The 16,883-nt window shown below is 33.7% G+C and overlaps 1 protein-coding gene across 1 annotated transcript in view; it reads left to right on the plus strand.

Annotated features, from left to right (window-relative positions):
• The window catches only part of COL11A1 (collagen type XI alpha 1 chain), a 235,964-nt gene that overhangs the window by 98,808 nt on the left and 120,273 nt on the right, over nt 1-16,883 (plus strand). Inside the window, exons 16-28 of the mRNA XM_037815603.1 lie at nt 13-66; nt 182-235; nt 413-466; nt 1,659-1,712; nt 1,837-1,881; nt 3,027-3,080; nt 3,526-3,570; nt 3,814-3,867; nt 4,320-4,364; nt 12,373-12,426; nt 13,608-13,652; nt 14,838-14,891; nt 14,972-15,016. Coding sequence (XP_037671531.1) covers nt 13-66; nt 182-235; nt 413-466; nt 1,659-1,712; nt 1,837-1,881; nt 3,027-3,080; nt 3,526-3,570; nt 3,814-3,867; nt 4,320-4,364; nt 12,373-12,426; nt 13,608-13,652; nt 14,838-14,891; nt 14,972-15,016 — 657 coding nt within the window. The remainder of the gene's footprint in view (nt 1-12; nt 67-181; nt 236-412; nt 467-1,658; nt 1,713-1,836; nt 1,882-3,026; nt 3,081-3,525; nt 3,571-3,813; nt 3,868-4,319; nt 4,365-12,372; nt 12,427-13,607; nt 13,653-14,837; nt 14,892-14,971; nt 15,017-16,883) is intronic.

The raw sequence follows: 16,883 nt of genomic DNA on the forward strand, positions 1-16,883 counted from the left end.
GTTTTGATATAGGGCCCTCGAGGCGTCCAAGGCCCCCCTGGTCCAACGGGAAAACCTGGAAAAAGGGTATGGCTAATTTACATTGTGCCTGTTGAGGGTATCTGAATTGATCAGTATCTGTTTTCTTTTGTTCTTGCTATTAGGAATCTCTTTTGCTTAATTATGCTCTCGGTATCATCAGGGTCGTCCTGGTGCTGATGGTGGAAGAGGAATGCCAGGAGAACCTGGGGCAAAGGTTAGGAGTTCACATCTGTGTGCATTCGATCGCATGTATCAGTTCACACCTGAAAATTCTATATTTTAATATAAATTGTGGGGGGGGAATACACCTCATATTTAAATCAGAGTATTAGACTAGGCTGGGAAGGCAGAATATGACGATGATGATGATGATGATGGTGATTTTTTACAGGGAGATCGAGGCTTTGACGGACTTCCAGGTTTGCCAGGTGACAAAGGTCACAGAGTAAGATATATCATTCTATTACTTCTTATACAGGAATAATAAGAATTTTATGAAATATTTTAAAATTGATATACTTTAGGAAATCAAAAGAAGAGAGCTAGTATAAAATATTTTTTACTCCATTTAGTAAATTATTGGACCCAGTAGAATTTTGAAGAAAAATAGATAAAATTACACACATAACATTGATGTAAGGTTTTTAATTGATTTCAGGCACTTATACACTCCTTGTATGCAAACATAAATTGAAATGGAAAATTTATATACATGTATCTGAAAAATATCACATTAATAGAAGAGCAAATATTGGAGATTTAACTTGTCTCTAATTGTTTGCTAAAATTACCTCAACTTCTTAAATTTTGAGTGTGGGAACACACTTAAAAGAAGACATCTGTAGACTATAAGTCATTAATATAATACTAAACTGGGCACTATCTTTCATCATAATAAATTAAATGGTTCAAGTGCAGGGACACTACAAATTATTTCCTTGTGATGATATAGGTGTTGAATCCAGTGCAAGAGCTTAAAATTTGGTAAGGCTGAACAAATTCCATGCTGAATAACATTTCACTAGATATTCTTAGTGAGTTATTAAGCAAAGAGGGGTCTATCAAAAAACAGATCAGCTTTGCATTTTTGAGGATATATGGTAGGAGAGCCCAAAGTTATATTGGAGAATTCAAAAAAAGGAAAGAAAACAGATCCCTGTGGATGACTAGCAAAATATTTAATGTAAGCGTAACACATGTAAAGATTAATATATAATTTCATTTTTACAAAAATTCCAAAATCTCTTTAGTCTTCTAGAGTTGTTCTGTATTAATATAAATTATGCTAGAAGCAGGGAAAAAAAAAACATGTATCCATGTTTGAAAACGATCTAACAAAATAATTTCCTAAATGATTTAGCCGTTAGTGATTAGATATCTACAAATTATTTTAGGAATTTCATTTAAACCTTTTTCTACTTAAAATTCGGGGAATATTTTTCCTAGAATACTAATATGTAAAGCAGGTTAACATTGCAAAATTATGATTTATCTGTGAAGTGTTCTGAGAAAGACAAATAATGTGTAAGTTTTTCCTGCCAAATGTCCTGTCATATTTAGTCAGGATGATTATCTCATAGACTTGTAAATATTCAGATTTAATTCATATTTTAATCATATTTGTATATATTTAATAGGGTGAACGAGGACCCCAGGGTCCTCCCGGCTCTCCTGGAGAAGATGGAATGAGGGTATATCAAGATTTTTTTTTTCATTGCTTTAAAAAAAATATTTAAAATTAAAGCATAAGGGAAGAAAATCATTGAAATATATTGTCTAATTACATTACCCTCCCATTCATTTTTTCAATGACAGGGAGAAGATGGAGAAATAGGACCAAGGGGTCTTCCAGGTGAAGCTGTAAGCAACTTTCTTTTTGTTTGTATAATAGCCTATTTTTGAACAATAGTAACTGGCATATACATATAAATAAAGCCAATAATAAACTCAGGTAAATATTGCAATCTTACCTAAAGTAACCAGGTAATTTTCATTTGAAAAAAATAGTAGGATAAATAGAGCTTTTCTTTTGACATATAGAAAATCTTATACAACAGAGAGAACAAAATGTGGAATATAACATTTTGTCAGCCACAAATCTTAGTAGTTTTTGTTGCTGTTGCTTTTTCTTTGTTTGCTTTATTATTTTATATATCATCATTATCTCCAGAATCTATTTATGTCTTTAAGATAAATGAATCTAATAGCCAGAAGACAAAAGAATGAGATACTTAGTATATGCTAGATATGTGCTATGAATAAACTACTCTCGATTCTATTGCATTTTTACATCTCATTTTACAAATGAGGAAACTAAACCTGGAAGTGTACTCAAAGGCAGTTAATCAAAGAACTAGACCTCCTAATTTCAATCGTATTTTGCCATATTCAGAGTCCGTCCAGTCAAATGGCTCAGTTCAAGCAAAGAGGATAGAAAGTAAAGGGTTACATTGACTTTCCTGAAGAAAAAAAAAAAAAAGAAGGAGCAGATGGAGGAGGGGAAAGAGAGGAAGGAGAAGAGTTTCTATAATCTATATATATATATATATAGTTATTCAGCTGTTTGGTTTTTTTTCCCTCAGTGAATACTCTTTCTCAAGATATAATTTACCTAAATATAAAATAAAGGAGAATCAGATTCTTCTATTTGTATAGTCTATCTGATTGAATGATGAGGCAGTGTTGCAAAGTAGAAATTAATACAAAAGTATCTTATGTAAAGTGCTAAAACTATTACCTATTTTAAAATTTTTCCAAGTCATTTATATGTAAATTTATAGAATCAAAGATACACAGTTTCTGTTGTTAAAGACTCACTGTTACCCATCTGGCCTTTGGATCAGAATAAACACCAGATATTTATAAAACTAGCATTTTAAACACCACTTTCTGTGTGTTAAGGGAAGGGGATACAAATATGCCTGAAAATTACATTAGATTTTCTTCAGAGGAAGAGACATGTTTTGAGGACATTTTTTTGAGGACATGCTTTTATTCCCTCCTAGGGTCCACGAGGTTTGCTGGGACCAAGGGGATCTCCAGGACCTACAGGACAGCCTGTATGTATTGCTGGAAAGATCAAGAGTTTTCTAGGGAAAACTTGTTGCCAGACTTGAAAAAGCCCAAAGGCCATGGAAGCTTTCAATAGACAGCCAGATATTTACCGCCTTGTTATATTCTAAGATCTAATGATGCGGTATCTCAGTTTCAGTTCTCTCTCCCCACCGCCTCCTTCTCTTTTCTCCTTTCTTTTCAGTTTATCTGTTTCATTGTTTTCATGCCAAATCCCCAGCACTCCATGGAAAATGATGCAAAGTTGCCCTCAAAGTGGACTTGGATAGAGAGCTGAGGCCTTGCCTTTTTCTTCATTTCTGTTAAGTCCTACAATGATTTTTAGTCATTGTAGGCTAGGGGTTGTCATGCCGATAAGTTAGTCTTTTTCATTTTCTGTTGTAAAATCTAAATTTATAAACATCTATGTGTATGTTTTTTTCTTCATTGAAGGGTATCGCGGGAGTAGATGGCCCCCAAGGTCCAAAGGGGAACATGGTATGTAGAAAATATCTATAAAATAATTCACCTTTGCAGTGTGAACTTAACAAGCCATTTTTATTGCTGAATCTAAAATAAGGATTTTTTACAATACTATTCTAAGTAAATATAGCTTCTGCTAGCATTGATATTTTGCAAGATTTTCCAGATTCTCTATTACAAGGGAAAAAAAAAAAAGAAAAGAAAAGAAAAAAAAAACACAATTTCCTATTTAAGGCTGTGTGTATTTTCCTGTGGCAGGGTCCTCAAGGGGAGCCTGGACCTCCAGGTCAGCAAGGAAATCCAGGACCTCAAGTAAGTCTAACCATCACTGTTCCTTTGAGATCATGGGGTAAGACGGTATCTTTTCCCAAGAAAATTGATAGCCTCAGAATTTTCTATACAGGGCTAAAAATGTCCAGAATATAAATATAGAAACATTTTCCTTTTTTTCTTAATTTGAGCAAACTTGGAGACCTCTTTCTTCCAAGAGAAAAATGAGGCATTCGGTGTTCACAGATTGCCAGCAGAACAGCCACACCTGCAGGAGGGTTCTGAATAGGATCACATTACAGTCCCATTGCCAGAAAAGTAGCTTGTGCAAAACTCCCCTCTGTGTTCCAGAACTTTCTGGGGGAAAAAGAAGTACACACATCCATATGCTCATAACTCAATTCATGTCAAATACAGGGCTCATAATTTTTTAGTTTAAAAATATATTCTTGTGCTGTGATAACTGATGTATGAAATAACTTCTTTTAAAATAGGGTCTTCCTGGTCCACAAGGTCCAATTGGTCCTCCTGGTGAAAAAGTAAGTTACTCTGTTGTTCTAGTAAAATCTCATCAACAAGTTTCATTTAACAACCTTAGGCTGGTATAAGGCCTGCCTCTTGCTTTTGATAAGATATCTAGATGGCTAAACATATAAGGAATTAATCTGGAGTTCAGTCATGAGAGTACATTGTGAGGAGACTTCATTCAAACATTTCTGAACTGTGAATAATAAAAATTTCACAAAGCTTCCATTTGGAGAGTTTCCAAATATGACATTCTCAGCTATACTAATTTCAGAAACATATTGGTATGAGTGAATGTTTTCTCTTTATTTTTGTTCTTCTTTTCTTTCTCATTATTTAAAAAACCATAATTAGGTTAGCTTGCAACAAAAGGTTTGTAGCAAGATCTGATTAAAGAAAAATTGTGAAGCTGTCATTGTAACCATTTCTTCTGTATAAATGGAAAATAATGTTTCCCTTAATAACTCAATGTGTGGATCAAAAGCAAGAATAGATCTTTAATTAGAGAGGTGTATTTTTCCCTGCTCTCCTCTAACAGATTCCTCAAGTAGTATTTCCTGTCCCCTGTAGTTATAGTGCAATTGTGAACTGATTATTTCTAACCCCTTTTTTTAACTTATTCTTTCTTATTTCTATGAACATAGCATATTTTTTAAAAAGTAACAGCTTTATTGAGGTTTAATTTACATGCCATAAAAATTCACTTGTTTTAAGCGTACATGTCAAAGATTTTTAGTAAATTTACAGAATTGAGCAACTTTGCCATAATCTAATTTTAGAACATTTAGAACCCAGAAAGAAACCTTGTGTCAATTTGCAGTCACTCTCCATTCCCACCCCAGACATAGGTGCCTCATCTGCTTTCAGTCTATAGATTTCCCTTTTATGAAGATTTCATGTGAATGGGATCAGATAACATGTGGCCTTTTCTGTCTGGCTTCTTTCATTTGGCATAAAATTTTTGAGGTATATTCATGTTACAGCATATATCAATACTTTGTTCCTTTTTTATTGCTGAATAACATTACATAGATTGGATATAGCACATTTTGTTTATCTATTCACCAATTGATGGACATTCAGGTTGTTTTCACTTTGGGGAATATTTGCAAACAAGCCTTTGTGTAGACATATATCTTCATATTTCTTTTTGGTAGATACCTAGAGGTGGCATTCCTGGGTCACATTCTGTATGTTTTTTTGGTTTGCTAAAGCTGACGAAATGCAATATACCAGAAATGGACTGGCTTTTACCAGTGGGGATTTATTAGTTTACAAGTTTACAATTCTAAGGCTGTGAAAATGTCCAAATTAAGGCATCAACAGGATGAAACCTTTTCTGAAGACCAGCTGCCAGAGAACTTGGGCTCCTCTGTCAGACAGCAAGGCATATGACAACATCTGCCCGTTCCTCTCTCCCAGGTTTCATTGATTCTAACTTCTGGCCGCAGTGGCTTCCTCTCAGCTTCTCTGGGGCTTTTTCTGTGAGCTCCTCTTAATTTCATTTCTTAGCTTCTGTATGTGGTTTATTCTCTTCTAAAGAACTCCAGTAAGAGGATTAAGACCCTTCTTGAATGAGGTGGGTCTCATCTCAATTGAAATAACCCAATTAAAAAGTCCCACCCTATGCCCACAGGAATGGATTAAAAGAACATGGCATTTTCTTGGATAAATAACAGTGTCAAACTACCACATATGGTAAATTTATGGTTAGCATTTTAAGAAGATGCTAAACTGTTTTCCAAAGTGGTTACAGTGTTTTTATTTCCCACCAGTGGTATATGAGGGTTCCAAGTGTTCCACATCTTCTCCAGCATGAGTTATTGTCTGTCTTTTTGATAATGGTCATTCTTGTTGGTGTGAAATAGTATTTCATTGTGGTTTTAATTTGAATTTAAAATATCATTAGTGTTGTTGAGTATATGTTCATGTTTTTATTTGGCCATTTCTATATTTTTTGGTGTAATATCTATACACATCCTTTGGGTATATTTTAATTGGGTTATTTGTCTTATTACTGAGCTGTTAGAGTTGAACATATCAAATTTAAGTGGACTTTATTTTTTTCTGTGCATATTTTATATATGTTTGCCTCTATGTGAGTGCTACTGGAAAATGGGCCTTGTACACAGGATGTTAGGTCCCAAATGTCATTTTCATTCTTTACTTTAGATTAGAGGTACTAATCTGGGCCAGTCATAATATTTTAGTTTGGCCAGCCACAAACATGCTATATTTATTATATTATATATCTCACTTGAGGAATGTGCCTATTGAATTTTTCATATATGCCCTTGATTTCTAAGAGAAATATGCTTTTAAGGAAACTTGACGTATCTGAATCTCCTTTGCTAGGCCAAAGATAAAATATAAGAACTGGTTTCACCACACTTCTTGTGGTAGAAGAGAGCTGTCTTAAGTCTATGCAGCTTTTGTCTCTGGTCTGAACTTTCCACATATTCAACTCATAGGTTCAGAAACAATCTTTTCTATCCAAAGAAGAGAGGAATTCAAGAACATCAGGGAAATACATTTCATTTATATTGCCTCTGTGGTATTATATTTTTATGTTGCATGTATAGTAGTTTTCTATGATATACTATGAACTATTTATTTTGGCTCTACAGCCTTGATCTCAAAACTTGATGAATAATGATTTTTCAGGTGGAGCATACTATAATGTAATATTTAAATGTATAATTGACTACTGTCATATATTTTTAATTTACAAGAAATTGATATGTTTGTCCTAAATTATTATAGCCTGCATTTTTGTTACATTTGATCTAAAAGATTTATGAAGTTTATGTTTAGTAGATAAGATACATAGGACAACTATATTGTTTTCATTGACATTTTGATAACCTAATTATACTGTTTCATGTTGATTTAATTTACATATTAATTCATAATTTATATTACTCACATATTAACTGCTTTACAGAAAGCACATTGTATTATAGTACTCCATGAGCTTAGTATGAAGTAGCAAGACACAAAATAAATATTAGTTAAAGGGAAGGACTTTGGCGATATGATTACAGACCTCGGTTTCTGCCCTGTACTGATAGTGGTTAATTTACCCAAACTCTTTGTTGATGGTAATTCATATAATTGCTTGAGTCTTAAAGAAGATAATGCATATAAATTGCTTAAGAGTGCTTATAAGCACTCAATAAATTATAAATATTTTATTATGTTCTGAACAATGTCACATTCATGTGTTCAACTTTGTTTTCCTCCTAGGGAAACAGCAAGCAGTTATGAAAATAGCTGAACACATTTTGCTCTCATAGAGATTCCATTCTAAAAAAAGGGATTGATTTTTTTTTTTTTCATTTTTATTGGGATTGTTCAGATACCATACAATTATCCAAAGATCCAAAGTGTACAATCACTTACCCCTGGTACCCTCATACATCTGTGCATCCATCACACTTAATTTTTGTTCAATTTTTAGAAACTTTTCATTACTCCAGATAAGAAATAAAGTGAAAGATGAAAAAAGAAAAAAAGAAAAGGAAACTCTAATCCTCCCCTATCCCTAACCAACCCCCCTCAATTGTTTACTCATAGTATTGGTATAGTACATTTGTTACTGTTTATGAAAAATTGTTGAAATACTACTACTGTAGTATATAGTTTGTAATAGGTATATAGTTCTTTCCTATATGCCCCTCTATTATTAACTTCTAATTGTATTGTCATACATTTGTTCTGGTTCATGGAAGCGATTTCTAGTATTTGTACAGTTGATCATGGACATTGCCCACCATAGGATTCAGTTTTATACATTCCCATCTTTTGACCTCCAACTTTCCTTCTGGTGACATATATGACTCTGAGCTTCCCCTTTCCACCTCATTCACACACCATTTGGCACTGTTAGTTATTCTCACATCTTGCTACCAACACCCCTGTTCATTTCCAAACATTTAAGTTCATCCTAATTGAACATTCTGCTCATACTAAGCAATGACTCTGCATTCTTAAACCTCATCCTATATCTTGGTACCTTATATTTCAAGTCTATGAGTTTACATATTATAATTAGTTCCTATCAGTGAGACCCTGCAATAATTGTCCTTATGTATCTGGCTTATTTCACTCAGTATATTGCCCTCGAGGTTTTGTCATCAACCCATTTGTTTTTTTAATATGGTTTTGTTCACTCACCATACATTCCATCCCAAGTAAATAATTGATGGTTCTCTGCATGGTCATACATTTATGTGTTCACCACCTTCACCGCTATCTATATAAGGGCATCTGCATTTCTTCCACAAGGCAGGAGGGAGAGTCAAAGAAGGCAGAGAGGAAAAAGAAAGAGGAAAAAAAAAATGACAGCTAGGAAGCAGCAAAAGGAAAAATAACCTTAAATCAAAGTAGAATAAAGAATCAGACAATACCACCAATGTCAAGTGTCTAACATGCCTCCCCTATCCCCCCCTCTTATCTGCATTCACCTTGGTATATCACCTTTGTTACATTAAAGGAAGCAAAATACAATCATTCTATTAGTTACAGTCTCTAGTTTATGCTGATTGCATCCCTCCCCCAATGCCTCCCCATTTTTAACACCTTGCAAGGTTGACATTTGCTTGTTCTCCCTTGTAAAAGAACATATTTGTACATTTTATCACAATTATTGAATACTCTAGATTTCACCAAGTTACACAGTCCCAGTCTTTATCTTTCCTCCTTTCTTGTGGTGTCTCACATGCTCCCCACCTTCCTCTCTCAACTGTATTCATAGTTACCTTTGTTCAGTGTACTTACATTGTTGTGCTACCATCTCCCAAAATTGTGTTCCAAACCATGCACTCCTGTCTTCTATCACCCTGTAGTGCTCCCTTTAGTATTTCCTGTAGGGCAGGTGTCTTGATCACAAAGTCTCTCATTGTCTGTTTGTCAGAAAATATTTTGAGCTCTCCCTCATATTTGAAGGACAGCTTTGCTGGATACAGGGTTCTTGGTTGGTGGTTTTTCTCTTTCAGTATCTTAAATATATCACACCACTTCCTTCTTGCCTCCATGGTTTCTGCTGAGAGATCCGCACATAGTCTTATTAAGCTTCCTTTGTATGTAATGGATCGCTTTTCTCTTGCTGCTTTCAGGATTCTCTCTTTGTCTCTGACATTTGATAATCTGATTATTAAGTGTCTTGGCGTAGGCCTATTCAGATCTCTTCTGTTTGGAGTACGCTGCGCTTCTTGGATCTGTAATTTTATGTCTTTCATAAGAGATGGGAAATTTTCATTAATTATTTCCTCTATTATTGCTTCTGCCCCCTTTCCCTTCTCTTCTCCTTCTGGGACACCAATGATACATACATTATTGTACTTTGTTTCATCCTTGAGTTCCCAGAGACGTTGCTCATATTTTTTCATTCTTTTCTCCATCTGCTCCTTTGCGTGTAGGCTTTCAGGTGTTTTGTTCTCCAGTTCTTGAGTGTTTTCTTCTGCCTCTTGAGATCTGCTGTTATATGTTTCCATTGTGTCTTTCATCTCCTGTGTTGTGCCTTTCATTTCCATAGTTTCTACTAGTTGTTTTTTTGAACTTTTGAATTCTGCCGTATATATGCCCAGTGTTTTCTTTACAGCCTCTATCTCTTTTGCAATATCTTCTCTAAACTTTTTGATTTGATTTAGCATAAGTTGTTTAAATTCCTGTATCTCAGTTGAAGTGTATGTTTGTTCCTTTGACTGGGCCATAACTTTATTTTTCTTAGTGTAGGTTGTAATTTTCTGTTGTCTAGGCATGGTTTCCTTGGTTATCCAAATCAGGTTTTCCCAGACCAGAACAGGCTCAGGTCCTAGAGGGAAGAAATATTCAGTATCTGGTTTCCCTGAGGGTGTGTCTTAGAAAATTGCTCCACCCTTTGATGCCTCAGGTCACTGTGCTTTTCTGCCCAGCAGGTGATGCCTCTTAGCTTATAATTCTTGACTGGTGTGAGGAGGTGTGGCTGTGTTCCCCCAGGCTCTGGGCTCTGGTTCTGAATGGAAAGGGCCCCACCCCTTTCCTCCTAGAGAAAACAGACCCCCCAGGTGGAGGTCATTAGCATTTCAGTGGTCTTGCTCTCTGCTTGTGCTGTCTCCACCCTTCCCCAAGTCACAGCCCTGGAAACTGAAAATGACTGGGGCTTTCTCCGCTGAGCCGAAAAAAAAACAGATAGTCCCCTTCAGACCCAGTCCAAGGCGACCCTCTGGCTTTCCCAGGTCAGTCATCACCCAAAGCCTCTGTCTGTTTTTTGTGGATGCGTACCTGTAGTGAGCAGTTCACACTCGCTACTTAAAACCCCAGTTGGAGCTCAGCTGAGCTATATTCGCTTGCTGGGAGAGAGCTTCTCTCTGGCACCACGAGGCTCTGCAGCTCGGGCTATGGGGGGTGAGGGTCTCGCTACTTGGATCCGCAGGTTTTACTTACAGATTTTTATGCTGTGTTCTCGGGCATTCCTCCCAATTCAGGTTGGTGTATGATGAGTGGATGGTCCCATTTGTCCCCCTACAGTTATTCTGGATTATTTGCTAGTGGTTTCTGGCTTTTTGTAGTTGTTCCAGGGGGACTACTTAGCTTCCACTCCTCTCTATGCCGCCATCTTGCCCCGCCTCCCAGGATTGATTTTTAACTTGATTTTAAAAATCATCTTACAGTATAAAAGTGTAATACTTCTCTTCTACATTCAGATTTATAGCAAACAAAAAAACTCATTTAGTGTTCCCCACAAAGTCATTGCCACAGAAATATCGCATATATGGATGATAATTATAATTAATGTAGTAGTTCTGTGTTTGTGCTATGCATTTTGTTTTGAAGAAATAAGACCATTGTCTTGAGTATAAAATGTAATCTGTGACAGGTAGAATATTGCCAAAATAATTGGATTTTGTAACAGGTATTTAAAAATGTTAAATTACTTGGTTGAATGTGACTATAGAGTGGTGAGAGATTGAAACTTTTAAAGCCTTTAAATGAGGTATAATTAATCTCAATTATAAGATTGAAATGGTTCTATTTAAATGTTATCTTCAGTTTTTTTTTTTGTTTGATAGTGATTTAAGGGAGGTTTTCTTATAGAAAGCTGTAGTATTTATCAACATGAACACAATGCTTATCTTAAAGATAATCTGAGGAAAAAAACAAACTATGTCCAGTATTTGGCTTGCTGATGTTATCTTGTTCTTTCAAATGTTTCCAAATCCTAGCTAATGACTTTATCAGTAAACTATAATGGCTTTTTGTCTAGGGGCTTGATATAGTTGATTATTCACAGCAGAAAGCCTTCTTTTCTCCCCAAAAAAGGGTTCACTCCTTGAAATAGTGATTTTTACCATGTTCTTAATTTAGTAAAGTTCAAGTTAATGAGATTGTAAACCTTCAGTAGTTATGCAGGGATTATAGCAATATGTTGAATAAATAGTTTTTTGTTGTTGTTATTGCTTATTAGATGCACATTAGGTTGTGTCCATTTTACATCAAAATATTAGCTATCATTTTCATCATGTCATAAGAATCAGTTTCACAGTATAACTTGTGTTTCTTAAATTTTAATAATTACTAGAGTTTCATCAATGTTATTAAGTATTTATTTGTTGGCATTAATTATTGAAGAAAATATCCAATATTTACTTCAATTTTCTAAATGATTTTTTTCCCTCACCCACATTGTTCCCTTTTTTTCCTCTAAGCTCTATTTTATTGTGATATGCAAAAATTAGTTTGTTTATTGTAAAAAGACATATGGGTCTACTAAGACATTTAGACCTTCAGGACTGTTAAGCAGGTCTAATACGTGTTTTGCCATCTGTCAAATTTGGTTTTCATTTATCTTTATTTATCATTTCCTCCATATAATGTGCTAAAGATGATTTACGTATTTATTACTTGCAGATTAAAGCCATTGACTAGAGTTAAGAATTTTATTTGCAGAAATTTCCTATACATATTCCTATATGCAAAGTCAGAGGTTTTCATTATTTTCATATTTAAAAGACAAAATACCCTCTTTCTGTATTTGATTAGGGACCACAAGGAAAACTGGGGCTAGCTGGACTTCCTGGTGCTGATGGGCCTCCTGTAAGTAATAAATACCTGGTCATTAAAATTTTTATATATTGTCTTCAAAAATGTGTTTTAGAAATGATATATAAAAATAATATAAAAATATAATAAAAGCAAATTTAGCTAATAATAAAGCCTTGATCTCTGTAAAACACCATTTCAATATCTTGTCCCTTCTATATTGCAAAACCTTTAATGAGCTCACAGTGTCCTTTGAACAAACCAGTTCTGGCACCGTAAGCCAGAACATCATATCTTCCTACTTCTTCATGAACCATTAATTCCAGGCAAACAAGTCTTCCCACTTTTCTCTAACCTTGTCCTTCCTTATAGCTGTCCTTATGCAATATGCAGTTTTCTTTGCAAAGAAAACACTTCTCCATTTTGCCTCGTTTTCAAATTCTACATGATTCTTAATGTTCCTCACCATTCTTAAACCTTTTCAGGCATTTCCCATGAAAATTCCTCAGCTTTCAGAATTTCCTACTTCTTTGGACATATAGAAATATTTATTATGTCCCCTTAAGAAGTAATACATAATGCTATATAATTATGTAATCTCTAGAGTTGCTTTATTAACTTTTTTTGCTTTATTAACTTTTGTTATCTATGATTTTTTTTTTAACTTCAAACTACTTTCTCAGATTTTTAAGAGCCAGAGTAAGAGATTTCTCATGCTGCCTCTGCTTGTTTTTATTGAGTATAATTGTGATGTAGCTGTACATTTCTATTTACTGAATCTCAATAACCTGATTATTAACAGTATTAGTATTTGTATTCTTGCTACATTTTAGATACCGCATACACATGTCCCAAAGAGTCTTTTGAAGATGCATATGATCATTAGATAAATATGCAAAAATGAAGTCAAATTTAAATACCATCAACTAAAACCCTATTTGAGACTGCTGTTGAATTATTGGTGAACAATAATATGCGGTGTTTTAATTCCTTTCCAAGCTCTCATAATTACATATTTGATGAAAGTTGTATCCATCAAATATGTTTGTTATATTTCCTTCCAAATGCCTCAATGTAATTTAAAGCCATATACACTGAGGCAAAAATGTTCATTCTTTTTTGAAACATGAAGAATAAGATCTCAATAGTTTCTAAAGAAAAATGGAGAAAATTTCATAGTGTTATAAACTACCATTCAATTGTATCTAACCAGTATATAATTTTGCTAAATGTAGGGTCACCCTGGAAAAGAAGGCCAGTCTGGAGAAAAAGGTGCTCTGGTATGTTACAAAGTATCCATCTGACTATCCTGCTAGCTTATCTCCAAGGGCAAATTTGGTTATCACTATAATATACATACTCTAAGTATACATTTAAAGATATGAGTATTAGAAAATAAGTAACGGAAAATAGTTCATCTCTAGCTGTAAATATTTCCTTACTTTTCTAAATTTTTGATAACATTTAAATCTAAAAATTGTTCCTTTAGTTATTTTTTGTTTACTGTGTAGGAAACAGGCATTAGTCTTAGATATGTATCTTTTAATTGTGTATAAACACTTTTATCAGTTAGACTCTCTTCCTTTTTTTTTTTCTTTAATATTCTTATGGTCAGGGGGCAAGACCCACATTTTGCATATGTGCTATATGTGGAAGAAGTAACCATAAATGATAATAATCAAATTGTAGGAGAATTTCTGAATAACAAAATGTTTGTTACCTTAATTTTATCTTTATATTGCTTTCTGGTAACCTTTAATTAGGAGGAGCATACATTTTAAGAGCAATGATTATCAAAATATCTAAACTAAATATCAAAATAAAAGTTTATTCAATGTTCATACTGTTTTGGATTGCAAAAGTAAGACCATTTATGTTTAGAGTTGCTAATTTTGTATTCTTATTAAAATAGCATTAAAATTCTTGGCGTTACTATAGAAATTGGAAATTATGTTTTATGTATTTGCACCTAATGAAATGAAGCCAGATGTGGAAAATATGTAATTTTGATCATATTCTTGATGATATGCCTGCTATTAATTTATATGTTTTCTATTAAAAATTATTGATCCAGCTGATTAATCTATAATTGCCTATTATACACTTAAGCACATCCTATTTTTTCAGGTTTGGAAAATTATTTATTAATTATCTAATGGTTTACATTATTTTACGTATTTATTACATTTGTCCTCTTGGCCCATTTAGGGATCTTATTTTTATCATGAATATTTGATATAAGAAGTTTGAAGTGCTGGTGATTTGATCACCGTATAGGACTCTATAAACAGATGATAAACTACTCAAGAAATCTTTACCAAATATTAATAATAAATATAGTTTATATTTCTATAAATACCGATAGAAAATACCATATTTTTGTAGATTATGTGGTGAAATAAAGTATGTGAATAAGTAGCATTTTCAATGTATTATATAGTTAAATTCTAATGGGTCTTTTTCAGGGTCCTCCAGGTCCACAGGGTCCTATTGGCTACCCTGGACCCCGAGGAGTAAAGGTAAATGTTAATTTTTCTCACATTATTTAATTTCAACATCAAATGTTATTTTCATTTAATCCTTCTAATTTCTTCCATAGGGAGCTGATGGTGTCAGAGGTCTCAAGGGCTCTAAAGGTGAAAAGGTAAACTATAAATAACCTTTTGGATGATTTTAATTTGCTATATATGTATTGTAACAAAAATTTAAATTTATTAACAGATATTTCATTTCTCAAATATATATTGAATGATTACTATGACCAGACAATGCTAGTCTAATTTTGTGCCCTGTATCATGGAAACTTGTTTATAATAGTATTAATGCCTTGTATCCTGGGCTGAGGGCTATATTATAGCACAGAAGTGAAGTTAAGTCATTAACAGAGTAAGTCCTGTATGTCTTTTTTTCTTACATCTGTCTAACATCTGTAAATCATAGGGTTGACCTCATGAATGGATTTGCTGCAGTTGTTGGACAATATCCAGTTATATCCATGTTAGAGGATTATTTATTCTCTTTATTCTCTACTGAAATCCCCCCAAATCATACTGAAATGCAACGAAACACATGAGAGTTAGGCATATCGTAAATCAATTGGGGGAAAAGTCTTCCTGTGTGATACTGCATGCAAAGCAAAAGGGTTAATAAGTAGAAGATAAGGGTAAGGAGGATGTAGATGAATGAATGTCTCATAGTAGGTATGACTATCATATCTTTTATAGGGTAGATTGTAATTTAATTGGTTTTGGGTGAAAAACATAAAATTCACATTTCTCCATAAAGCATGAGTTATAGAGCCCCCAAATTGTTCACAGATTATGTTGAAAGGCAAAGGGACTGGGATTATTCAGAATCAGTATCAGATTAACTTTGACTACAAAATTATTTAAAAAAATAAAAAAACCTCAGAAGTTTGTAGCATGAAATGCTGTTAGATTTGGTGAGATTTATCTGGAATATTAACTTTATTAATTTCAAGGGCAACCATTTATTCCTGTTGTCATAATGTTACTAAAAGGACCTTGAGTTGATTTGATACCAGTGAGAAATGAATAACAAGAAGGGATAGTTTAATATGTCCATTATAATTTATTTTTCTGAAAAAAGTAAACTGCTGAGACAGTAAAGGTATGCAGGTGTATTGTCTTGCAGTCTGGAAATTAGAATGAAAAATCAGGCATGCAGTTTTAATTACTTCGGATACTTTGATGATAATTTCTATTCATCCAGAAATTATCATCATCGCAGACGGTCTTCAGGGTATGGTGTCTAATACTGAGCTGACAATTGAGCACAGTGATGGATCAAGTAGTGTTGAACTTGTAATAATTTGAAGGTTGACGATGCTAAAATGCATTATTTTAGTTTAGAATTCTTGTTAAGATGTTTAAGTATTAATTCAAATTTTTTCTCTGGCATTAGTGCCCACCAAGGATTTATGAATTTTCAATATATACTATTTATTTTGTTTTCCTGAGTATGCATTGTAATCTACCATTGCTCTTATAAGAGATAATGAAGAAAGTTAAAACTTATTTTTCTTTTACATTATAAATCGTTACCTAAAGAAAAATAGCAAGTTATCACCCTCATGTAGATTAAGACTCTCCGCTTTTTAGATCCAGCTTTATTCCTGAGACCTCACCTCAAGCCACACAACCCAATAAACCAAACGGCACAGATGAATTTCTCTTTTACACATCTTCTAAAACTGTTACCTTTTTTTTTAAGATGAATTCAGACCTGATAATTAAGTGTGTTAAAAATATTATTTATTGCAAGCATATACCTAATACATTTAAGAGTCTTCTTTTTCTTTACTTGTAAATGTATTGAAAAGACATGAATAGCATCCAGTCCACTGAGTTCTCTTTAAAAAAACAATGGAAAAAAGTCTCTGCCTGAAACAATTCTAAAACCGTTACTGATTTTTAGATAAAGAGTGCGGTATTCTTTAAACTAAACTTGGCAACTGTGTAATTACCTTTCTCTCTAGAGAGAAGGTGGAG

This window comes from Choloepus didactylus, chromosome 2 (assembly GCF_015220235.1).
Source record: "Choloepus didactylus isolate mChoDid1 chromosome 2, mChoDid1.pri, whole genome shotgun sequence".
Lineage (NCBI taxonomy): Eukaryota > Metazoa > Chordata > Mammalia > Pilosa > Megalonychidae > Choloepus > Choloepus didactylus.